Raw genomic sequence first — 24551 nt, 5'->3', positions numbered from 1 at the left:
GCAATAACAATAGCAGCAACAATATGCTTTTGCCCTACTAATGAAGCCTCTCGCTTGTAAACCATATTTTGCATCGATCCAAGATTAGTATCCTTGCCAGGAGCACCATGATACAATAATGAATTATGTCACGCAGCTGCATGGCGAGCACAGAGTGAATTATTCTTTCACCTTTTATCGAAGAATACAGTGCTTCCGCCATCCAAAGCAGCATACGATAATTTTTTTTAGAGCCCATCCTATCTTGGGTGGGGTCTAACAAATCATTAATAAAGTATCTGCTTAATCTTAATTAGTTGTTTTATTTCCATGTGATTTATCCAAATAATTAGGGTTTCATAAGTATTTAGAATTTGATTTAATGTAGTATGTTTTTATTATTTTTTTGACTAATTTGTTAGAAAAAATTCCTAATATTTGACCTTTAATTCCCACATAATTGATTTTTACCTAAGGATATATTTTTTAAATCATAATAATACTTTTATGTCATACTATTTTAAGTCGTAGATTTATAAGCTAATTTGATTCGTTCTGAATATTACGGTTCGAGTTGGGTCGATTTGGATTGGGTCAATCCTTATTAAATCTACAAAAATAAAAAAAACTCGAGTGTAACGAAAATATTTTCATCGAATCAGTCCAAACTTCTCTAGAATTATTAACACATGATTCTAAGATATTTAATATTATTTTTCTAATTTCTTATGATTTTAGGGTGAATAAATGTTTAAATAGGGTTTTTTTGGATTGAATCAACGATCAAGTGCAACTCATTGAATTTTACCAAATCTATCTTAACTTCTCTAAAACTACTAGGGTGAGATAATAATATATTTAGTATATTTTATTTTTTATATGAACTTAGGATGATTAATTATTAAAATAAGATATTTTTGGTTGAATTTTTAATCAAATGTAACTCGAGCGTAATACAAGTATAACTTTTTAATTTTTTGCCAAACCTATCGAACCAAGATAATATGCTATGAATTTAAGGTGATTAATTTTTCAAATATAGTATTTTTATGTTGTATGATCTAGTGGAATTCGAGTTAATTTTTTTATCAAACAAATACAAACTTTTCTAAAACTACTAGCAAGCAATTCTAATATATAATTATTATTTCTTTTTTTTATGAGTTTAGGGTGATTAAGTTTCCGAATATGATTTTTTTTCGGTTGAATATGTAATTGAGTGTGAGTAGAGTTAGTTTCTAACAAATCATTCCAAATTTCTCAAAAACTACTAACATATTATTATACAACATTTAGAATCACTATTTTTTTTTAAAAAAAATTTAGAATGATTAAAGTTTTTAAATATGAATTAGCCTCTAAGTAATCTCATTACAAGTCTAGGTACCTTGGTAATAGTGCACCACTAGATGCATGAGTGATAACATCGCTTGGTGGGTGGTATCACCATCAATTTGAGGAATTATTTTTATTAAATCTATGATTGATTATAGTTTGAGTTAATTTTTACTAAATTAAACTAAACTTATTTTAGAACTATTGTATCTAATTTATGATGGATTAAGGATAATTTATATAGAAATTAATATTTTTTAATATATTCTATGAATAAGTGTAACTCGAATGTAACCTAAGCATGATGACTTTTGTAGGTAATCTAGGATAATTTTTATATATATTAAAATTTTAATGATAAGTCGAGCTTTTTATTTTTTTTATTTTATTATAAATTTAGAATATTTTTATATAAAAATTAATATATTTTTTAATATGTTCTTTCCATGAGTGCAACTCGAGCGTAACTTAAATATAATGACTAATCTAAGTAATATATGAGGAGCAGGAGAAGAAGAGAGCAATGAAGGAATAAAAGGAAAAAAGAGTGAGACAAGGACTAAACCAATAGAGAAGGGAGGAGGTGGGGATAATTTGGAAAAATTAAGGGAAATCTAATGTTCAATTAAATCAAATTGAATAGTTAGGATTCGAATGAATCGATTTGGTCCAATTCATCTAAAAACTTAGTTAAGTTCTAAAAAATTAAGTCAAATCCATTCAAAAGATAATCATCATTTTTTTATAATTTTAGTGAGGGTATTTTGATCAAAGCTATAAATTGGGTGACACTTGATAAATTCTAAATATTGGGGCATCATCATCGAGTAAAAATCAATGGTTACGTGGTTTTTCGATAAAGGCCCTTTTTTTCATTTTCAAGATTTTAGTAATTTCACTTGACATATCATTTATTTATAGAATATAAATAAAAAGAATATTTTTAAAAAAAATCTTTTATTTTCACTTTTTTTTCAATTAACATACATTTTTCATTTATTCCTACGAAACATCCCTCGTTTTCTAATATAATAAAATTATCCCTCTCCGTACCATCACTCTCCACCTTCACCCCCTTATTCATCATCTTTGTCTTACTACTCTCACCTATGCTCCTCTTCCATACGTCTTCCCCTTCTAAATTTTGGCACCACCAACTCCCAATCAAACCGATAGCCCTGGACGAAGTGGGAGGGGAGGCAAGGCGAGGGTGGTGGTGATCGTAGCGATGGAGAAGAAGAGGATGAGGCGACGATGACAATGAGGTAGAGGCATCGTGGTGACAAATAAGAATAAATCAAAAGAAGAGAGAGGAGATGAGGGTTATAAAGAAAGAGTGGAGGAGCGACATGGGGGGAGAAAGAATGGAGGGAGACGAGGGCAACAGGGTCTCATGACAAGGTGAAAGCAATGGATGACAAGTGATGATGAGGAATACAGATGTACAGCGAAGGTTAAAAGTAATTTTATCTTTTAGAAAATAATATGTGCTCTAATAAAAAATGGATTGCTAATAGGGAAAAAGTAAAAATAGGATTTTTTTTGAGAAATTTGTCCAATAAACAAAAGGAAGAACTAGTGTTTGTAAGCAAAAAAAAAAAAATAATCAAAGATTAATATAAAAAACTAGGAATAAAAAAGGGTCAAGGTTCATTTTAGCTCTTGTGGTTTTCGTCATAGACCACTTAAGTCTTTATGATTTACTCATGTTTAAAATAACTTATATATTTTAAAAAACATAGTATATAAGTCCCTCCCGTAAGTCTAAGTTAATATACATTATAGTATGCTTATTAATATACATTATAGTATGCTTATGTGGTATGTTTACTCATAATAAACTATTAATATAATGATGTATAATTTAAGTTTAAAAAAATTGATCAATTTTAGCCCTTGTATTTTTGGTTATTGACCATTTAAGCCTTTATGGTTTTGTTCGTGACTAAAAAAATCACATGGGTTAAAATAAATTTTTTAAAAACTTAAATTATATTAATAGTTTATTATGAATCAACATGACATACGTAAATAAGTAGAGTCTAACGTTAATTAACTTAGATTTGACAAGAGAAGCTATGTTATATTTAAAAAAATATGAGGATTATTTTAGACATATATAAACTATAATGATTTAAGTGATAAATGATTAAAATAACATGAGCTAAAATAGATCATAATTCAATAAAAAATAATCGATTTACAATCATCAACGATGGAACAGAACTTGTCATTGGTTGAAGAGTCTCTTTCGGTCGCACTCCTCCCCCTACCTACATATCATCTCGCGGTTCTATTGCCTTCCCAGGTGGAATCGTCACTTGGCCATGACAAGTTCTTTGTGTTTCTTATTAGCCACACCGAGCATGCCAAGGTTATGCTTCGCTCTCTGTGAAAGCACGACACACTGCGTCAACATGTGCTTCACCGCTCACCCCATCAATTGAATCGCAATTGTGCTTAACCAAAGGGCTTGATGAACTGCGCTGCATCTTGTCAAGTTGGAGGATATATGTGTGAAATTGGTACTTGGGCCATTTCCCAAGTTATTGAACTACAACTTCTTTCCTTTTTGTCCTTCTCAATCGTTTTCATTTCATCTTCCTCAAGTACCTTTCATTCCTTCTTCCTCTTCATCTTCTCTTTTGCCTTCACCGTTCCTTTTTTATTGTCTTTCTTCATCTTCTAAATATTAATACGTATCAATATATCGTGTGTTGACTACTAATAGATATAAATCCGATATATGATATTGCATTCCTTCGTTCAGAGAGCTCTGATTGAGTTAGTGATAACTTTAGTAATCATCGTGATAAAAGTGGAGATCGGTTCGTAGGATTGTTGAGCATTACTTGAACGTTAGCACTTGAACCGTCAAAGTGTTGCGCTTGGTGTCATCGCACTGACTACGTGGATCGCTCATCCTATACGCCAAGCTTTTAGTCCCACATTGGTGACATTGGCAAAAGGGCACCGGTAAGGATGCCATATAAACCATGATACACTAGTGAACCAAATCACGCAGCTGCGTGGTGGGCACAGAGCGAACTATTCTTTCGCCTTTTACTAAAGAATACCGTGTGCCCGTCACTCCAAGCAGCATACGCCAATTTTTTGAGGGCCCGTCCTATTCTGGCTGGGGCCCAACAAATCATTATTTAAATATTTATGTATTTTTTGGTGCGACTCATACGTATACTCGGTGGGGCCCGAAACCATTAATTAGTAATAAATTATTAATAAAATGTTTGTTTCATCTCAATCGATTTTCTCTTCTCATACAATTCATCCTGATAATTTTATAGTAAGTGTTTAAAAAATAATTTAATTTTTATGTCCAGGATTTTAGCAAATTCAGGTGATAAAAAATATTATTTTGGATGAGAATTTTGATACTTTCTGACAGTAAAAAAATATGTATTTTATTAAACTCTTTTTACAACCATGGTGAAAGGGAAACTCATCACTTCTCGGCAGTTCGGAGATGATCGATAACCCTAGTTACTCTCGTTGTAGTACTCCATCACTCCTCTCCGTCCCCTTCCCCATGTCGAATAGGGCTAAAGTCGGGGGAGCGGCTCGACTCAATTAATCCAAATGTATTATACAACTATTAAAATATTTTTTTAATTTATGATGAATTAAGGATATTTTTATATAGAAATTAATATTTTTAATATATTCTGTGAATAAGTGTAACTCGAATGTAACCCGAGTGTGATGAATTTTATGGGTAATTTAGGATAATATATACTAATATTTTTATGATAACTCAAGATTTTTAGTTTTTATTATAAATTTATGATACTTCTATATAGAAATTAATATATATTTTAATATATTCTCTAAATGAGTGTAACTCAAGCTTAACTTGGGTGCAATGACTAATCTAGGTAATTTGTGAGGAGAACAAGAGGGAGGAGAAGGTGGTGGAGGGTAGGAAGCGAGCAATGAAAGAGTAGCAAGAAAGAGGAGAGGCTGAGGGAGGTGGATGAAAGAGAGGGGAGGAGGTGGTAGAGTAGCGGGAGGAGGAAGTCAACCGAGAAGGGGGGAGGCAGTAGAGGTGGAGTGGGAGGAGTAAAGGTGGGGGTAATTTAGAAAAATTAAGTATAATGTAGGGTTCAAATAGACCAAATTGAATATTTATGATTTAGTTGAATTGGTACGGTGTAGTACATAAAATAAAAATTGGTTCGATTGTAAAAATCAATCAAATCTAATTAAAAAATAATCATCATTTTTTAAAATTTTTATTGAGGATATTTTGATCAAAGCAAAAAATAGGGTGCCCCTTGATAAATATCAAATATTGGGGCATCATCTAGTAAAAACCCATTATTAGGAGTTCTTCAATAAATTATCTTTTTTTTTTTTTTTTAAGATTTTAGTAATTAAATTGATAGATCATTTATTGATAGAATATATATAAAAGGATAATTTTTAATAAAAATATCTTTTTTTTATTTTTTTATTAACCTGCCTTTTTCATTTATTCCTACAAAACATCCCCAATTTAAAAAATAAATAAAATCATTTTTGGTTTCCATAACATTCCCTTCATCTTTGCCCCTCTTGCCTCTCTCCATGTCTCCTCGCCCTTCACACATTCTTCCCTTCACTATATTTTGATATCATTAGTTCTCTTATAGAGTTGGTAGCTATGGTAAAGGAGGTAAGATAAGAATGATGATGACCGTAACAATGAAGAAGAAGAGGTCGACAATGACAATAGGATGGAGACAATGGGTGACAGTGAGAGTAGATGACCCAAAATAGATAAAGGAGTTAAAAGAAAGAGAAAAAAACGGAGGCACGTATTATACAAAATACCTCATCTTACTTTGTTCTTGGAGTCACCTATTACTAACCAAAAAAGAAGAAAACCCGTCACTTCTTTCGATTTTCTCGTCATCTTACTTTGTCAACTAAGAGAAAAGAAAACCTGTTACTACTTGGATCTTCTCTTCCTCCAACACCGTGGCTTCTCTCGATTTGGTATGTTGACTTTTGATTAATCAATTCATAGTAGTGTCACCTCAGTAGAATACTCAAAGTATTGTGAAGCCCTCCAAGGGATAGCTTTTAGTCCCACATTGGTGACATTGGCAAGAGGGCACCGGTAAGGATGCCATATAAACCATGATACACCGGTGAATCAATTCACGCAGCTGCGTGTTGGGCACAGAGCGAACTATTCTTTCGCCTTTTACTAAAGAATACCGTGTGCCCGTCACTCTAAGCAGCATACGCCAATTTTTTGAGGGCCCATCCTATTCTGGTTGGGGCCCAACAAATCATTACTTAAATATTTGTGTTTTTATTATAGCCCATACGTATACTCGGTGGGCCCAAAACCATTAATTAGTAATAGATTATTGATAAAATATTTTTTATGTCCCGGATTTTAGCAAATTCAGGTGGAAAAAATTAATATTATTTTGGATGAGAATTTTTATCCTTTCCGGGAGTCAAAATATCGCATAGTATGATGTTGTTCTTAATAATCATCATTAAATAGTTGAGAGGTTTTAATATAAATAAAATATCGAAGAACCAGTGACTCTCATCCAAAGAGATATCTTTAAGGGACTAATATAAAAAATACTAGCAAGAACAACAAAATCGTCTTCCTTTATGGATTTCATTAAACCCTTTTTACAACCATCAGAGGGTGGAAGGGAAACTCGTCACTTCTTCGCGGTTCGGATCAGACGATCGAGAACCCATCGGTAGCTACTCTCGTCGCAGCACTCCATCACTCCTCTCCGTCCCCTCCCCCACGTCGAATAGGGCTTAGTCGGGGGAGCGGCTCGACTCAATTCGGAGATGAGAAGCGCTCTCCTGAGGCGTCTCTCCCGCGCCGTCCTCGCCTCCTCGAGTCCTTTCATCTCCTTCACTTCCTCATGCTACTGCAGATCCGTCAGTATCTTCTTCTTCTGCTCCTCTAATTAAATTTTCAAGCCGTATTGCAATACTTGGGTTTCACAGATTCCTTATCAAATCTTTCGTCGACTTGTTGATTCTTCGATCGATCTAGGGCATATTTCATCCCTTCTAATGATATTTCTTTTTTTTTTTGGACACGTGGTTCTGTTGAGGATCTTAGACATAAACCTACGTTCTTGAAATGTGGATCATCCATTGATCTTTCTCTTTGATTTTTCTTTTCATCAATTGTTCTTCGTGATGTTCGTCATCCTCGGAAAGATTTCCACATGGTCGGTGTGCTAATTCAGTTTCTGATAAATATGGGTTGTCAGTTCTGCGAGTTAAGTACTTTTAATATCTCCGCCAAAATACGAGGAAGCGCATAATATGCCATTCGTATTTGACTATCAGAGATTTACCTCTTGAGCTCTCCATCCGTGTTACGACACTAGTCTTAACTACTTCAGTTGCACATCTAAATGTGATGAAGTGCATAATATGCCATTTGTATTACCTATAAGAGATCTAGCTCATGGGTTTGCCACCTTCGTTACTGCAGTAGTTAGGAACTGAAAACGTCTATAGTTGTCAGATGGTCGAGTAGTAGACAAATAATCAATTGTTGCGCTGATCCCGTTCAGACTTATGTATTTCCAGTTTGTAGGGCATGATTTATTTGTATTTTATGGCACTGATTATTTCTTCTCAAAAAATGCATTTTACTATCTTGGGATTCTCAATTTACTGCTATTCGAGCTATCTTTTGAATTCTTACAAAGAAAATATACAGATCAAACAAACTTGGTTCATTAACTAGGATTTGTTAGGTATTTCTACTATTCACTTCATTGCATATGCTTCTAATTCCCAAGGATATAGTAGTTGGTTTTTCCAAAAAAGTATAATCATTTTTTTAGTTGGTCTATCTTGCGGCACACATATCTGTTTTTTTTCTTCTCCTACATTTTATAAAAAAAATGTCTGATGGCAACCTTTAGCTATGTCCATCTTGTCATTTATACAATCTAACTACTCAAATTGTCTCATAGCTCGTTTGACATGCCACAGTTGTCAATTATTGTGCTGGAAGCTGTTGTTAATTGTATCTTGGATATTGATAATTATGTTACAAAATGCAGGTGCTTGACTGAATGATAAAGGATCCAAACAACTATTCTGACACACTTGATCCATTTTACCACACTCTTTTTTTTTTAAACCCTTTGGATTATATGCCCATATGTTCAGTGCTCTGGTTGTGTGTTTTCTTGCTCTGCAATTTCCATACAATTGATGTTTTGATAATTGGATATATTCTCATCAGATAAGTTATTCAGTATGCAGTTTCAACACCTTTAGTTGAGGATGAAGCACAAAATCAATCTTTGCGAGGTAAAGTTTAATGGGTTATTTTTTCAATAAATACAAAACATTATCTTGGTTTTTTAAAATAGAAGTACTTGATAATGTTATTCTATTAGTTAACTGATGAATGAAGTCCATGTGATTAATGTCATGCTTTTGGTATTATAGTTTTGATGTAAATATGTTTTCCAAAATTAAACCCGACTTTATTGAATCTACAAAAACATAAGTTTTATTTGAGGATAAAGGAGAGATTGCTATATGCAGTTTAACTATGAAATCTTAGATTGCCAACCTTTGGCAAGGTCTTAAGAGTTACCATACAAGATTTCTAGAGGGTTATCATACCTTTCAATATTTGCAGCCTAACCATTTTGGCTGCTTGTGCAGGAACCAACAAAAGATCAAACCTAAACACTCTTGTCCTCATTTGTTATGCATGCATTATAATCTCGAAGTAGAATGTCCTAGGAAGACGATCTCTGTGCTGCTTGTAAGATAAGATGAACTTTTAACTATTTGCATATATCATAAGCCTCGCAGAGATGTCTGCTGGTATGCACATTACGAGCTTTACAAGCTGATGCTCCACAGTACCTCCTACACAAGGGTAGAACATACATTAAAAAGTGGTAAATCGGATGGCTGTCATGGAAATTAAACATTTAAATTAGTGTATTATCCCGAGAGAGTGGCTTCTTTAGAGAAGATGGTTCTAAGCACAATCAAAACCCAGCTGTTTCAGTCGTATATTCCAACTAGATTTTTGGAAGTTGTAGACACAATTTGTCCATGATTCATGAAACAAAGATTAGATATCCTGTGACAAGGATATAAAAACTGAATGAAGCCAAGCCTAAGGTACTTTGGAAGCTGCTTTCGGTTTTATATAAGGTTTTTAATTAGAATTAGCTTATATGTTGTCATTGACAGCATAGTTGTTTTAAGTCATTTTATCCTTTTTGTAGTTATCATTTTTTATGTAATGATTAAACGTCATTAACCAGTTATACATGTTGTAGAGAAGGCCTAGGAGTTTCTTATGGATTAAACTGGGCTCTTGCTGCAAGAGGTGTAATTATAAAGGATAAGTCTTTTCATAACTTGCAGAAGTCTGAACTTCAAAAGAAAGGTGCAATCACAGTCGGTAATACAAAACTCATGTTGTCTTTTAGTTCTAGTGTCTTTTCTCTCCTTTGAGCTTCTATGATATTTTTCTTATCCAAAATCACACAGCTTGCCATCTGCATTTTGCAGAACATTTGGCTACTGTTCCACTTTATGTGAGAGGATGTACTTCTGGTGGAGGTCCAGAATTTTCGAACGCTCAATTTGGCAAAATTTTGAAACAGGTGAAGTAAGGTTTAGATGTCTGTTTGCCTTAATGGCTGTTTTCTACATTCACATAGAACCATTCTGTGATTTTGCTTTCGCCATACTCAATAACGTTGTTGCAATAAATTGCATAAGGATATGATTGATTTGTATTCGTATTACAAGGATTGTGATATGTTATCGTGGTTGAAACAAGTAGTCTTAGTCAGTTTATGTTGTGTCCTCTGTTAGACTCATAAGTTGGTTCTGGTGGCAGTTTGATGTAGTTTAACTGGTTATTCATGTAATATCTAGATTCTTGTAGGTTTCTGTTAGGCCTTTTGAATTGGTATTTGTTTTATATATTTTCAATATGGGATGTAGGTGTACGAGGATATCACATGTCAAAAAGCATAATTTTGTAGTCCTTTTCTCATCAGTACCTGTTGTTGACCTTTGTAAAGTTTTGTAACAAGAAATGAGCTTCCATGTTTAGTTGTCTGAAAAGCAAATTCGTTTTTAAAAATGTAATTATGATTTAAAGCATTTTGTAAAAATATATTGCTTTAAGAATCCTGTTGTAATTCAGTGACATGAGAGTGCAGAACGCCAAAGTTTTTCAAAATTTTCTAATGTAAAGTTTTCTTTGTTAGGGAAAACTGGAAAAGTTATCTAATAGCAAGGCGTTTCTAGTTCTTTCCTACTTATACGACCATATAATTATCCAAATCTGTACTTTTCTCATTAAACTTCTAACAGCAAACAATTGCTGTTGTATGGTCACCAAATCCATTGCTAAGAACTTGACTGAAGAGTATATTTTGAAAACATAACTTGGCCAGAGATTCAGTCTTGAGAATCTAAAAGCTAATCAGAATGCTACTGTGATGACTTTGTTTTGTAAGATTCAGAGAATATGCTCAAACTAGGTTTCAAAGTAAATCATAGAAGGGGAAACAGAGTTTATCTTGGATTTACTATGTGATTGTCTTATATAGACATTTATTGTATTGTTTTCTGTTTGTTTAATCCAATATTTAGAATCTACTATGATAAGTATTATGTATGTTATTGAGTCACACTTGATAGCATATCTTGTTTTCTATTTCCATTAATGATTTCTCAAATCCTAAAAAAGTAATGTTATATTTTCTAAGAAAACTGTCAAAAATGTTTCATATATACGTAGCATTTCAGTTCAAATATTTGCACTCAATTACACTAATAGTGAAGTGGGCCTTTCTTATTTTTGGATTCTGATACAGGTTATTAGCAATGACTCACTCGAGTACTGAAAGATTTTATGCAGCTTTAGTTGCAAATATATGAAACTGTGACTCGTTGGCATTTGTAATGCGCTTATGTGAACTAAATTAATTATGGATCTGTATCCATTTGTAATGTGTTTATGTGAACTATTTGTTGCTTATGCATGCGTCTTTTTCTTTTTCTAGGTTACATCTCACATTTCATCAGTCTCGGATGTCTTTGTCCAAGATGGAGTAATTGGTTCATCTTCAAAATGTGATGTAAAGGTCCGTGTCATCAGTGATAATCCCTCTGCCATGCTGTCACTCTCTAATATTTTATGGGAAACAACCAGTCGTGCAATTTCACATGACTCTTGCCCGTTGACAGTCTATATTGCTAGCTCAATCAGGTAGCAGCAGTTCTGTGTTTTACCTTATGATTGATTCTGCTTTCCAGTTTGTCTATGGATAGTTGACAATATGCCATTAAATCGTTGTATCAACTATCAAGATCATGGTTCTTAATTGAGCCAGCTATGTCATTGTACGAGTGGACACGTGTAAAAAAAACCAGAAAAATATCTTGCAAGTAAGACTTTGGATGATGTGATGTGTTGAAGTATAGCCTTCCTGACCAATAAATATAACTTAGGAAGTCTGAGTATATTTCTATGTTGAAAGATCTCACCGTAAGTATTTATGGTCAAGTATCTAAATAGTATGTGCCACACTTGAAAGTAAGATTCTCAATTTCGGTCCGTATCGGTGTACCGAGCCCTGCTCGATATGGTACATACCGAGGTGTAATGGTGGTACGCCCAAAAATAAGTTGAAAAAACCTCCAAAAATACCTAGAGGTAATGGTCCAAAAATACCGAGATGTACTGATTGGTATGCCTCGGTAACGGTTGAAATTCGAGGCGTACCGATCGGTACACCTTGATAATAGTCGAAACTGGGGTGTATCAATCGGTACACCTCAGTAACAATTGGATTTCGACTGTTACTATTCGGTACAAACCCTGTATCGCCCGATATGGGTCAAAACATTGGTACCACCCGGTAAAGGGCGCTCCGCATACCGGTATCCTCTCGGACTGGTATGTACTGTCCGGACTGGGTGTTACACATCGAAATTGAGAATCTTGCTTAAAAGCATTATACCTGAAAATCATTTCTAAGGGGAGGTGTGGATTTTATCAAATACTTGTAATTTTATTAATTCCTTCACTCTTCACTCTACACAAACCAACAATAACTACAAGAAAATGCTTGTCAATAATTTCTTCTCACCTTGCCTTCTTATGCGTGGAGGATAGCAAATGCACTGGTGGTCTTAACTTGTTTGTGAGAATGGTTTCTTGTCGTCTTAACGATATGAATGATGCACACATATAACTATTGCTTGTCTAAATCATGAAGAATAAAAAAAAGAAGAAAAGCATAACATGTTAGGTGGAATTGCTAAAAGTTTGACATCGTGGGTGTTGGATTTTGATGTGGACCAGAGACAGCATTCATTTTAGCTGTATTTTCTTGCTGCAGAAAATGACTTCTGAGATTATTCGTTTGTTTCATTAGCACAGTCTGCATCTACAAGAGGGATGTAACTATATTATCTGATTTGGGCTATCTGTGATCAACATCTTGTGCATGCAACTTACGTTCCGTTTGCTTTTTTACTGTTCTTACAGTTCAAGTGCTATGGATTTTCTAAGGATTGGTTCACAAGCATCTAATGGATTTGCAGCTGCTGATGTAGAGCGTTCATCACTTATCATATGTGGTAAAGCTTTTGCTGATGCTACTGCTGTGAAAAATGCTTTAGCTGCTTTGGCTGCTCCTGTAATATTTGCAAGGGAGGGCTTGCCTCTTTCTGCCAGGTAGCAACTATTTAATCATTCCTGATGTCATTGTTCATGTTCTCCTGGTAACTCATATAAGATTTGTCTTTGTTAGGCTTCTTGTATCTGGTGATTCTGTGATTTTGCTGTTTGCTCCAGAAGATACTATCAAGAAATGTGCAGAGCTCTGCAAATCTCTAGTGTCTGTAGATACTGGTGTGATACTTTCTTCTCATGGCACTGCACCATTTTTCCAAACCAAGGATTCCGCAGCATCAAATTTGCTAAAGAAACCATCTTCTGTAATCTTTGCCACAGTTGATAGGTGATGTGAAAATTTTATTTTCGTTATCTTTGATAGATATGATTTCCTTTTACAAAAATTACCATCTGATTTCATTAAGAAAGAACATTAAGCTTCTTATGGCTATACTAGTCCTATCATTAGTGTAATACCCTGGCAATCTTGTAATTTGACATAATAAGTCAAACCTAGGGCTAGGGTTAAGCCACCATCCCTTTCTCTCATGGTAGAGAATGCACCGAGAAATGAGGAGAGAAGATGCTAGGGCATCACCTACCAGAAACAAAGGTAGGGAGCTAAATTCTTGACTTTCCTACATCCTCCTTTTTTTCTTGCTAATATCCTTTTTATGTTTCATTGATGTTTGTTCTCATATCATGATTTATGTTTTATTTTATGGTGACCTTTAAGATTGATATGAATATATTATGTTAGGTTGATATAAATTCATAAAGCAAATTTGTGATTTATTAGCTCTCTCTTGATTAATAAACTATATTTTTATCATTGAGATTAGATCCTGAGAAGTTTATTATAAAAAAAAAGAATGAGAAGAGAGTGATAAGCCATTGCTCATTAAATAGTGGTTGACTATAACAAATTATTATTTAATATAAGATAAATAATGTGGAGAAAATAAATAGGTAAGTCACGGGGATACTAAGGAAGAAGGAAATAAGGGAGAAAAGAAAAACAAAATAAAAGATCTAAAAAAATAAACAATTATATAATGTGATATTAAAGGCGAACCAACCATTATATGAGTAATTAAACGATTTCGAGGATCATATACAAAAACATTATATAAAAGACTTTGAATAAATTAAAGGTCAATTTAATAAGAAAGAATGATTAAATGTTAGAAATGGATCCAAATTATGTTAAGGATGATTTATATTGTCATGAGAACTAATTTTTAGTATGCAACTGATTCACAAAGACTAGGGATTTGATTGTAATATCTAGGTACTGATCTGTAAGGTTCCAGGGATCTGTGTGAAATTTTTAGGGACTGATGTAAATCAAATTATATCTTTTCTATTTTGAATTCAAATTTAATGACCAATGGATTCTTTGCTTTTTTTAAAAGCTATTTTAAGAATACAATTTGTAATAAAGCTTCTCATCTTTCTTTCAAGTGATTTCAATAATACAAATTAAAATTAGTTAGAATGAAGTGTATGGAGCTTCCTTTAGTAAAGGATCAAGAACTTGTTGTTATATCACAATTATTTTTATGATGTCATATATAATTTAACATGTGTCACTTTGATATGTTGTTCTTTTGTTATAATAAAATCATGATGGATGAGGTTATTTGGAGGAAAAGGTATTAAGGTTTTATATTTAATATTTTTCATACATTTATTGTTCCAAAAGAAAAGAAAAAAATTAAGCAACAATAAGGTTCACGAAAGAAAATTATAATTAATAATAAATAGTGAAAAAAGAGAAAGAACAAAAAGATGAAGGTTAAAGATAATAAAGGAAAAAGAAAGAAGTAGAACATAAATAATAACTAAATATAAATAAATAAAGAAAAGGAAAAAAAAGAGAAAAAGGGAAAAAGAAAAAAGTAAAGAAAAAAGAAGAAGATAAAGATCTTATAAGAGCAATATTTATAAATAAGGAAACAAAATCCTACATACAAGAAGGAAATATTAATAATGATAAGTGATATGTTAAAAATAATAACAATAAGGAATACAAATTGAATAATTATATAAAAAAATGAAAATGACGAATAAGAGGATATTTTCTTCCTTGGAATTAAATCATTGCAAATTTGCAATGATTAACACATAACAGTTCTCTTGGAGTATCTTATATATGGATAACTTAAATATATAGGTTTGATCCTCAAATCTCATTTTATCTTTCTAGCCCTCCTGTTAAATTTATATTAGAATACATGTTGATTAAATTATGACATGCAAAACTAATGGAAATAAAAACATATTCTAAGATGCTGGTTTAGTCCCACATCTAAGGCAAGCAAAAAACTTAGAATAACTAAGGATTTGATGGGTGTATTACTTTTAATTTAAGCTTAAGCTAAAGTTAACAACTCAAAATGATTAAGCTGAAGTTAATAAATCAATTATTCCATCAAGTCAAGTCGAGACACAGATTATATAAATTGACCAAAAAAATGCACCATGAATTACAATATAGGTGTAAAGCTTAACTCTTGCATGAGTATAAGTAAAATATTGATGATATAATAAATAATTCATGAGGAATGTAGTTAGGTAAATATGATTCTTAAATCTTTTCAACATATGATATGAATAAATCTCACCCCTTATGTAGAGTTAAATTGTCCCTTTAATCTTACATTTAGTAATGATAAGCCTCAAGGATGTTTAACCTGAATTTGCTAAATTAAATCGAGTGCTTAATAGATGTGTAATAAATAATATTTCATTTAGGTACATATAATTAAACGAAATAAAAAATAGAGTACTTAGTTAAAATAATATGAATAAATTCTTGGTTAATAATTAACTTGACTAATTTGAGTGACATCTAACCCTTTAATCATTTTAAACATAAGGTTTAAGCATATATTTTATTATATGAAGAATCGTTATGCTTGAAATATTAGTTTTATTATGTAAAAATAATCAATATTCATGATGTATTACGTCATCCATTGTGGTTAAATATTAATTTCATGTCATATATGAATATACAAAGTTGAGTTAATGTTTGGAGACTTAATGTTATCCTTGTATTAAAATTTTACTATGCATGCATTCAATGAATCTTGTGACTATGCATACATTTGATGAATCTTGTGTTTAAAATAATAATTTTATTTTATTCGATATATGATATGATGAATGTTTATATTACTTGTGTTTTAAAATACTTAAATGATTAATTATTTAATTCATATTCATGCAAGGTTTTGTATCGTATCGATGTTTCGAGCTTTGCTCGGTATGATATGGTACGGGTGTATAGAGCGGTACGCGAGGGTGTAATGTTCGGTATGTGTATATATATATATTATAATATAATATAATATAAAAAAGAAAAGGAGGAGTACACTACCTCGGCAACGTCGCCTCCTTTCTTCCCCTCATCACGTCAAACGAGGAGTAGAATGCGGTCTTCTTATATGCGGCATTCAACGAAGACATTGAAGGCCGCAAACATCTTTGGCCTTCGACGCGACGCGACGAGGAGAAGAACGTGGTCTTCTCCTCATCTACAGTGTTTCGTGAAGACGTCGAAGGCCGCAGACGTCTTTGGCTTTCGGCGAAGAATGCAGCGAAGGCCGTAGGCGTTTCCGGTCTTCGATGAAGAACGTGGCGAAGAAGAAGCCGAGTCGTTGTCTCTTCGTTACTTGCTGGATCGGGATCGTCGAGGGAGGGCGTCGTCAAATCGGAAAGTGTTGAGGTTCTCTCACTTCTTCGAGTGCCTTCTCCCTCTTCTCCCTCGACGCTTCTTCTTCCCTCGTCGTAGCTAGGCTGATACCACCCGGTAGCGGGCGGTCCACGTATCGGTCTATTGGCGGACCGGTATGTACCACCCGTACCTCGAAATTAAAATCCTTGTATTCATATGTCAAAAATCTTGAATCGTAAATTGGTGTGTTCCATTAAGATACCTATATAATTGAGCATAACCATAGTACATTATATATTTATTATAAATAAATATATAATTTCAAGTTAGGTTCTTAGTAGTTCTAGTTCTTACTATGGACATATACCTCGTTGCAGATTCCAAGGGTGGCAGACCTTCAAATGGACAAAAGAATGATATTTAAATCCATCGAGGAGGAGACAATGAGATAGTATAAGTAAGAGAATTAAAAAGATTAATTTTGCTAAAATAAATTGATTTTCATAAATATTATGTGAATGATGTGTTATCATCATGTGATAAATATCCCCTTAGGTAACAAACTCGTGACCCATCACGTTAGATAATATTAAAGTTCAACGGTGTTGTCCACTAGATGGGGCTAGTTATCTCGTGTTTAGTGTGTACCCAAGTTTCATAATTGTTCTTATTTTTGTATGAACAATAGAATGAACAAGAGAGTGTATATATATATATATATATATATATATATATATTATAACATGTGATATGAGAAAAGATGAAAGGAGACAAAAAAGAGAAATTTATGATATGTAATATGAAGTTGACCCTCATATGTATTAAACGTGATGTGGTATTTGTTAAAGCAATATTAACTCATGACATGTGACATGATATGCTATGTAATATGCAATTGAAATAATGCATGGATAAGTGGACATCATGCACGATTGATATGATAATTTTTTATCACATCAATATATGATCGATACGTGATAGTTATAAATCATATATTATAATTAATTTTATTCGTTGATGCTCTACTCACGTATGACATAGACCCTTACATTTGTTGATAATGATTCAACATATTATTAATGCTTCATTTGATCTTTATCTTATTCTCTATTGGGCATTTGGGCTAAAAAGTTTTTTAGCCCAAATATATTTGTTTGAAGATAGCATGATATTAGAGCAAGAGCTGAAGGAGGAGGACTATTTGAGGTGAAGGTGGATTTGGTAATTAATTATTGTTATAACTGATGTATTAATTTTAAGAAAAATGTTATACAACTATGTGAAAAAGGAATTTAGTTCATGCATGATCTGTCATGCCCCGATCTGACCTAATTCAAATCTCAAGAAGATCAAACAAATTTGTATTTTTGTGTGAGTATGAATGCCAGTAGAGAATAGGATAAGAAATTAAATAAAGCATGCCATAATATGTTGAATCATTATCAACACAAGGATCTATGTTATGCATAAAAGTGTCAATGAATAAAATTAACACATTAACCAGAGTATGTTTTATATATCACAACAAATGGTTTATAACTGTCACATATTGATTATATGTTGATGTGATAGAAATTATCATATCAATCATACACAATTGATACTTATTCATATATTATTTTAATTACATATTACATGTCGTACAATGTTGCATGTCATGGATTAATACCATTTTAGTAAGGAACACATTATGTTTATTATGCATCATGTAATAAGGATCAACTCCATGTTACACGTCACACATCTATCTTTTTTTTTCCTTCTTCTTCTTCTCATATCATGTTACACTATATACATATACTCTCTTATTCATATAAGAAATAAAAGCAATTATGGAACTGTATTAAACCCGAGGTTACTAGCCCAGTAGCCCTGTCATGTGGACAACATTTTTGATAGGCTTAAACGTTATCTCAAGTGTTGGGTTACAGTTTTAGCACCCTTTAGTACATTTCTTAGAGTATGATAGCATATCACCCTTGTTGACATAATATTTATAAAAGTTAATCTATTTTAGTAAAACTATTCATTTTAATTCTTTTACTAAAATTACTACCTGATTCAACTTATAATATCTCATTACCTCCGAGCCTTCGCCTTGGTAGACTTAAATGTCATCCCTTAATCTGAAGGTTTACAACCCTTGGAATCCATAATGAGATATTAGTCTATAGTTAGAGAACCTAACTTAAAATTATTTATATAATAAATATATAATGTTCTATCTATTGTCAATAATGTATAATTATATATGCATCTTTATGGAGCACACCGACACTTATAATTCATGATTTTTTGCATATGAAAATAGACTAAATAATTAATCATTTAACTATTTAATAACACAAGCAATATAAACATTCATCATATCACATATCGAATAAAATAAAGTTAATATTCAAACACAAGATTCATCGAATGAATGTATGGTTAAAATTTAATATGGGAATAACATTAAGTCTCTAAATCAAGGTTTGCCGTATCGTACTGTACCGACGTTTCGACTCAAGCTCGGTACGGTACGGTACCAGTGTACTGGGTGGTACATCAGGGCGTACTGAGCGGTACACCCTGGTGTACACCCTGACGTATATCGGATCGGTACGTACCGCCTGGTACGGGCGGTACGCTTCGGTATTGCAGACCTTGCTCTAAACATTAAATCATAACTTAATACATGACATGAAATTAATATTTAACCATTATGAATGACATAATATATAAAATATGAATTTTTCAACGTAATAAATAAAATATTTATTTAATTTTTAACAAAACTAATATTTCAAGCATAATAATTTTTTCATTTAACAAAATATATGTCCAAATCTTGTGCTAAAAATGATTATTGGATTAGATGACACTCAAATTTATGTTTCTATTTCAATTAGTCAGGTTGACCATCAACCGACAATATATCCATATTATTTTAACTTTAGTAATCTATTTTTTATTTTATTTAATTATATGTACTATAAACACTTGTAAATAAATAAGAGATCATTTATTAGACATAATCAAACTCTCGATTTAATTTAGTAAATTATGAATTAAATATTCTTGAGGATTATCATTACTAATGTGAGATTATAGTGTCAATTTAACTCTATATAAGGGTGTGAGATTTCTTCATTTCATATATTGAGAAGATTTAATAAATCATATTTACTGTTCCTCAAGAAATATTTATTATATCAACAACATGATTACTTATATTCATGTATAGAAGTTAAGTCTAAACCTATACTTTAATTCATGGTTTACATTTTCCTGGTCAGTGATGTTCTTTGTTTCCATACTTAATCAAGAAGCATTATAATATAAATTTAACAAATCAAAATGTGCATGTCAAAATATATAATTGGTTATTATTTTTCTTTAGATCTTGTATTTTGTTTTCCTTTTGTTGCTTATTTCCTTCTTAGTGACTTCCCTCTTTGTATCCTTCGTATTATTCTCTTATGCTACACAATACTTTGTTGTGGTCAACCACTAGTTGATGGGCTCTAAGTCCTCTCTTTCTCTTCACATTCTCATTCTCTGTTTATAATAAATTTCTTATGATCTAATCTCAATAATAAAAGTATAGTTAAATAATCTAATCTTAATAATAAAAGTTTTGTTAGAAAATCAAGAGAGATTTAAGATGATTTAAATCACAAATTTTATTTTATAAATTTATATCAGCCAAATATATCATATTCTATATTAATCTTAAGATCATAATAAAATAAAATATAGATCGTGATATGGGAAGAGAATATCAATGAAACATGAATGGGATAATATCAATGAAACATGAATGGGATATTAAAAATAAAAAGAGGAGGATGATGCATGAAAGTTAAGGATTTGGATCCCTACCTTTATTTATTGTAGATGATGCATTGGCATCTCCTCCCCTCCCTCGATAGTCGCCTGCTCTATCACGAGAGAAGGACGGTGGCTACAAATAAAGGGGGATTAACCGTAACCTTAGGTTTTTCTCATTATGTCAAATTAAGGCATTACAGTTACCCAGCATGGGCATCCTTTTTTCATAGGCGTCGTTAAATTGTAATTCCCTAAGGTTTTACAGCTTAAAGATATTAGAAAAAGTTGTGTTTTTATTATTACACAACAATTTTATTATGGAACTCCTGTTCGTTTGTATGTTAGTCCTGTGGTCATTTTTTAGTCTTTCTGTAATTACAGTTTAGTACTTGGAACATGTCTTGATTATTACCTTTTTTTTATTATTAGTTTTAATGATTACAAAGTAATTTTTTTTAATTACTTTCAATTGTTCGGAGTGCTATACCTTTGGAATTGCAGTGTAAATTCACTTCTTAGTTAATACAGTCTTCTATTCTGTCATATTTCTATGTCAACACGTTTACCTCCAGTCCTGCATTTTCAACCATGTGTATCATGTTGGACAAGTATGATCGTTCGACAAAAGATCTGTAAACAAAGCCTTTTACAAATTTTATATGCAAGTACTAAACTGTGTTGTATATAGAAGTTGGCTGTATTTTTCTTATCTACTTGAATGATGGCATAGCAAGAATGACCATTCGTCTGATTGCATAATGACGCTAATTACTATTACTTTCTACCAACAACTGATTCATTGTTTGAATTGCAGTACTGGTGTTTTTCCTTCGATATCAAAGCTCTCTCCAGGTCAAGCTGCATATCACTTCTTGGCTGGATATCAGGAAGGTAAGTTTGTGCCTGCATACATCAAGGGCCCCTCACCTATTGATTTACTGGAGCTTGCAAAGGCACTTTTCCTACAGGTGTGGCTACTAGACTTTGAACTTTTGTAGATGCAGCAACATTTTAATATCTTGTTCCTGTTCATAACTAAGATCTGTAAGACATCTTAACTATCTCATTCTTTTGCAGTTGATAGAAAATGAGATCCCCTCGTTCCTGATTAATGTCAGTGACAGTGGAGAGCATATTACTGGTGCGTTGGAGGATGAGATTCTATGAAAAGAAACCTTCCGTTTACATAATGCTGATTAATTCAATGTTCTTATGGAACTTAGGCAAGGAGTATATGGAGCTGGTGGAGTCAACTTTCTCTGGTAAATTGTCTGATAGCAAACCAAATGCTTCAGGTGCCAAGGGTAATCATATTTCTACACCATTTCTTCCCATAAATGCTGCAAACCTTGACTCAATGGTCAATGCTGACATATAGCATGAGTTACTGACGTGGTGTGCATCCAGAAGTTCATCAGACCCAACCCCACCACCTGTTGTCCGCTGGATGCATGCCACGGCCACAGCTCATGGCTTCAGTCGGGCACCAAGTTATAATTTTAGCCTCTCATTTTCCTCGAATTTGACCTTTTTAAAAGTTGTTCTATTGCAGTTGCAAATCTCAAAGGGAAGTACAAAAGCTTTCTATCAAGGAAATTCCACAATTTACCTGAGGAATTCTTCTTCTGACAATTCCTGGATGTTAGTTGCTTTTATCAAGTTTATGTTGTGCACTGACTCAAGGGAAAGTAATTTGCTCATACTACTACTATTTTCAACTATTGTCACACTGATGAGGCTTTGTTCATTTCTGTATACTGTCAGCGGCCAATTGACTTGCAAGAGGAAGTTTCCTTTACGAGGTAAAGCCTTTGTTCATTTTATTAAACCCAATTCTTACTAATGAGGCTTTGTTCATTTCTGTATACTGTCAGTGGCCAATTGACTTGCAATAGGAAGTTTCCTTCGCGAGGTAAAGCCTACATCCCCCTTTTACAGGTGTCTGTTGCATTAAATATCGTGTGTATTAGCTAATTGTGATAGGATAAACATGTAAAAGCCTTTTAGTGTTGAAGGTTAATTATAGATTATTTTTTTTATAATTAATCATTTTTAGCATCACGAATTTTTATTTTTATAATGTAAGTTATATTTATATTGAGAATTTTATATTTACGAAAATAAAATATTAAATCGTACAAATATTTAATCTTGTACGATGTGATAAAAAAATTAGATTGAATATTTTATTATCATAAGTATAAGAATCACAATATAATTTTTAAAAATATAAAGATTAAGATATTAAATATAATTAATTATAGTGAATAATTTATAATTAATGTTCAAGTTCTCTTTGAAGACATACTCTTCTTACCAAGTTTTTTTAGTACTTACTCTAGCAAACCATGTAAGAAGAAACTTAGCACTTAGTTTCCGTTGATCATTCAATCCTTAGAAGTTGAATGATGACACCTCTGTATTGCATTAAAACAAAGGATTAGCTTTAAGAGTATCTCTCATATGCATGTTGCTTAGACATCTTGGTCACATAACGCAGAAGATGCCCGTGTACTGCACGCTCCCTCACAACTAGATATATATTCACCGCAAAGGATACAACAGAAGCGAAAAAGGAAAGAAGACAAAAAGCAACTGCAAATACATCATCAGCAACTGTCCTCTCCTACACCTTCTGACTCTTCCCGAGTACTCACTGCCTATGTACGTCCTATTGTCAGATCAAGTCAGACGCATCAAAGAGCCTCAGCTAGCGGTGACGATACCTGCATCGTCCCCTTCTCTTCCTCCTCCTCGGCGTCCCACAAGAAATGCGCGTAAGAGCCCAGCACGAAGCTACAAGCACACAGCCACATATGCCATAAGATCAAATGGTTCAGGTGGAGAGATGGGTTTATTTGGGGGTGAAGGGAAGAAAGAAGCGTACCAGTCGTCGGGGGAGGCTTCGACGGCGCGCTCGAAGTAGGCTTCGGCCCTCTCCCCGTCTCTGTGAGTCTCCCACACCAGCTTGCCGTAGAGCGACAGCACCTCGCCGTCGCCTGGGCTCGCCAGAATCGCCCGCCCGTAGTACTCTTCCGCACCCTTTGCATCTCCTTCCACCTTTGCAGACCAAGTGAACGGAGCAAAAAGCTCAGCTTTTGTTCCCCGAGCAAAAAGTGCGACCTCGAAGTGGCGTAAAATTGGAATCTCAGCCACTCACCTCATGCAGGAATCTTCCGTAGTTCCTCAAGAGGAGCGCGCTCGAAGGGTCGGACCGTAGCATCCGCTGGTAATGCTCTGCAATCCTCCTGTTGTGGTTCTGATCGCCGCCTCCGCCGCCGCCCCTACCCCCGCCGACCTTCCTCCCCTTGCCAATCCCCCCGCCGGAACACGCCACTTGCTCCACCTGCGGAATCGCCGGAACCGCGACTCCGATATCGAACCGGTTCGCCTGTAAATCCACCTGCCCCGGGCGGTTCGATGGAATGAGGTCGCCCTCCGACCTGGCTCGCCGAAGGAGGCGCCCCTCCCTCCCCACCTCTGCTTCATAGTGGAGCGCGGCAGCGCACCGGGATCGCGGCTGCAGCAGCAAGCCGCTCCGGTTCCGCCGAAGGAACGATATCCCGGCGGCGGAATCCCCATATCTCCCCGGCTCGCCAAGGAATGAGCAGGAACGGGTTAGGATCCCTGCTGTCATTGCCGTCAATGAGAGCTCACTCGGCCTGTAGGATGCCTGGTCTTCTCGTCGACTGAACCTACTGGAGGCCCAAGCCTCTGCTTTATACCATCACTAGACGGCGTCACGGGTACCGGCGAGTGCGTCGCGGACGCGCGTGACGGTCTCCCACGTGACACAAGAAAGCCTTTTGCTGGGGGAGGTTACATGGACGGGGACACGTGGAGGCAGACGACACGAAGGCGGTGAGTGAGGGGCACGGGTGGTACCCACGAGGGGACGGCGCAGGAATAGCCACGTGGGGACTTTTTTCTTGTTATTGTCCCAATTTTGGGTTGGGTAAAGCAAAGTGGAGTCGAGATTAATCACCTACAGATATCGCGTGTTGTGGATTTCCAGGTTCGAAAGGCACAGAGATTTGGAATGCAGGCTTTATGTGTCTCTTC

The 24551-nt window shown here is 34.0% G+C and overlaps 2 protein-coding genes and 3 non-coding genes across 9 annotated transcripts; 4 read left to right on the top strand and 1 right to left on the bottom strand.

Moving 5' to 3' along the window:
• The first annotated feature begins 134 nt into the window (after nt 1–134).
• LOC135675255 (U5 spliceosomal RNA) lies at nt 135–253 on the top strand. The gene has a single exon (XR_010513835.1). It is a non-coding gene; the product is annotated as a U5 spliceosomal RNA (small nuclear RNA).
• A 4084-nt stretch (nt 254–4337) lies between these two features.
• Nucleotides 4338–4453, top strand: LOC135675251 (U5 spliceosomal RNA). Its single transcript, XR_010513832.1, has one exon. It is a non-coding gene; the product is annotated as a U5 spliceosomal RNA (small nuclear RNA).
• A 2027-nt stretch (nt 4454–6480) lies between these two features.
• On the top strand, nt 6481–6598 carry LOC135675252 (U5 spliceosomal RNA). The gene has a single exon (XR_010513833.1). It is a non-coding gene; the product is annotated as a U5 spliceosomal RNA (small nuclear RNA).
• Nucleotides 6599–6959: 361 nt separating this feature from the next.
• LOC135672964 (uncharacterized) lies at nt 6960–22550 on the top strand. Of its 5 annotated transcripts, XR_010513195.1 has the most exons (13): nt 6960–7233; nt 8580–8634; nt 9635–9754; nt 9865–9959; nt 11376–11581; nt 12866–13054; nt 13131–13340; nt 21304–21457; nt 21567–21630; nt 21713–21793; nt 22042–22130; nt 22254–22291; nt 22364–22550. XR_010513195.1 is itself a non-coding variant. In XM_065181546.1 (12 exons), the coding sequence occupies exons 1-11, from the start codon at nt 7141–7143 to the stop codon at nt 22116–22118; spliced, it is 1344 nt and encodes a 447-aa protein (XP_065037618.1). In that variant the 5' UTR covers nt 6960–7140; the 3' UTR covers nt 22119–22130; nt 22254–22550. The 5 variants fall into 5 exon arrangements, 3 of the variants coding, with proteins under 3 accessions (XP_065037618.1, XP_065037619.1, XP_065037617.1); XR_010513194.1 differs by having other exon boundaries at nt 22042–22291; XM_065181546.1 differs by having other exon boundaries at nt 22254–22550.
• Nucleotides 22551–22911: 361 nt separating this feature from the next.
• Nucleotides 22912–24199, bottom strand: LOC103983832 (uncharacterized). Its single transcript, XM_009401137.3, has 3 exons — nt 23650–24199; nt 23377–23549; nt 22912–23285 (listed from the first exon to the last, which is right to left on the bottom strand). Exons 1-3 carry the CDS (start codon nt 24124–24126, stop codon nt 23186–23188), a joined length of 750 nt encoding a protein of 249 aa, XP_009399412.2. The 5' UTR covers nt 24127–24199; the 3' UTR covers nt 22912–23185.
• Nucleotides 24200–24551: the final 352 nt, after the last annotated feature.

Source organism: Musa acuminata, chromosome BXJ1-5, assembly GCF_036884655.1.
Source record: "Musa acuminata AAA Group cultivar baxijiao chromosome BXJ1-5, Cavendish_Baxijiao_AAA, whole genome shotgun sequence".
NCBI classification, from domain to species: domain Eukaryota; kingdom Viridiplantae; phylum Streptophyta; class Magnoliopsida; order Zingiberales; family Musaceae; genus Musa; species Musa acuminata.
This window is presented reverse-complemented; position numbering and strand designations above follow the sequence as displayed.

What these genes read in the sequence shown, in the direction of transcription:
- LOC103983832 (XM_009401137.3), bottom strand. Translation starts at nt 24,126, where the DNA reads ATGACAGCAGGGATCCTAACCCGTTCCTGCTCATTCCTTGGCGAGCCG. An exon ending in ACGGAAGATTCCTGCATGAG is followed by an intron (nt 23,550 to 23,649) that starts GTGAGTGGCTGA and finishes TGGTCTGCAAAG; the next exon opens with GTGGAAGGAGATGCAAAGGG. An exon ending in GAAGCCTCCCCCGACGACTG is followed by an intron (nt 23,286 to 23,376) that starts GTACGCTTCTTT and finishes GTGTGCTTGTAG; the next exon opens with CTTCGTGCTGGGCTCTTACG.
- LOC135672964 (XM_065181546.1), top strand. Translation starts at nt 7,141, where the DNA reads ATGAGAAGCGCTCTCCTGAGGCGTCTCTCCCGCGCCGTCCTCGCCTCC. An exon ending in TTGGCAAAATTTTGAAACAG is followed by an intron (nt 9,960 to 11,375) that starts GTGAAGTAAGGT and finishes TTCTTTTTCTAG; the next exon opens with GTTACATCTCACATTTCATC. An exon ending in CAAAGGCACTTTTCCTACAG is followed by an intron (nt 21,458 to 21,566) that starts GTGTGGCTACTA and finishes ATTCTTTTGCAG; the next exon opens with TTGATAGAAAATGAGATCCC.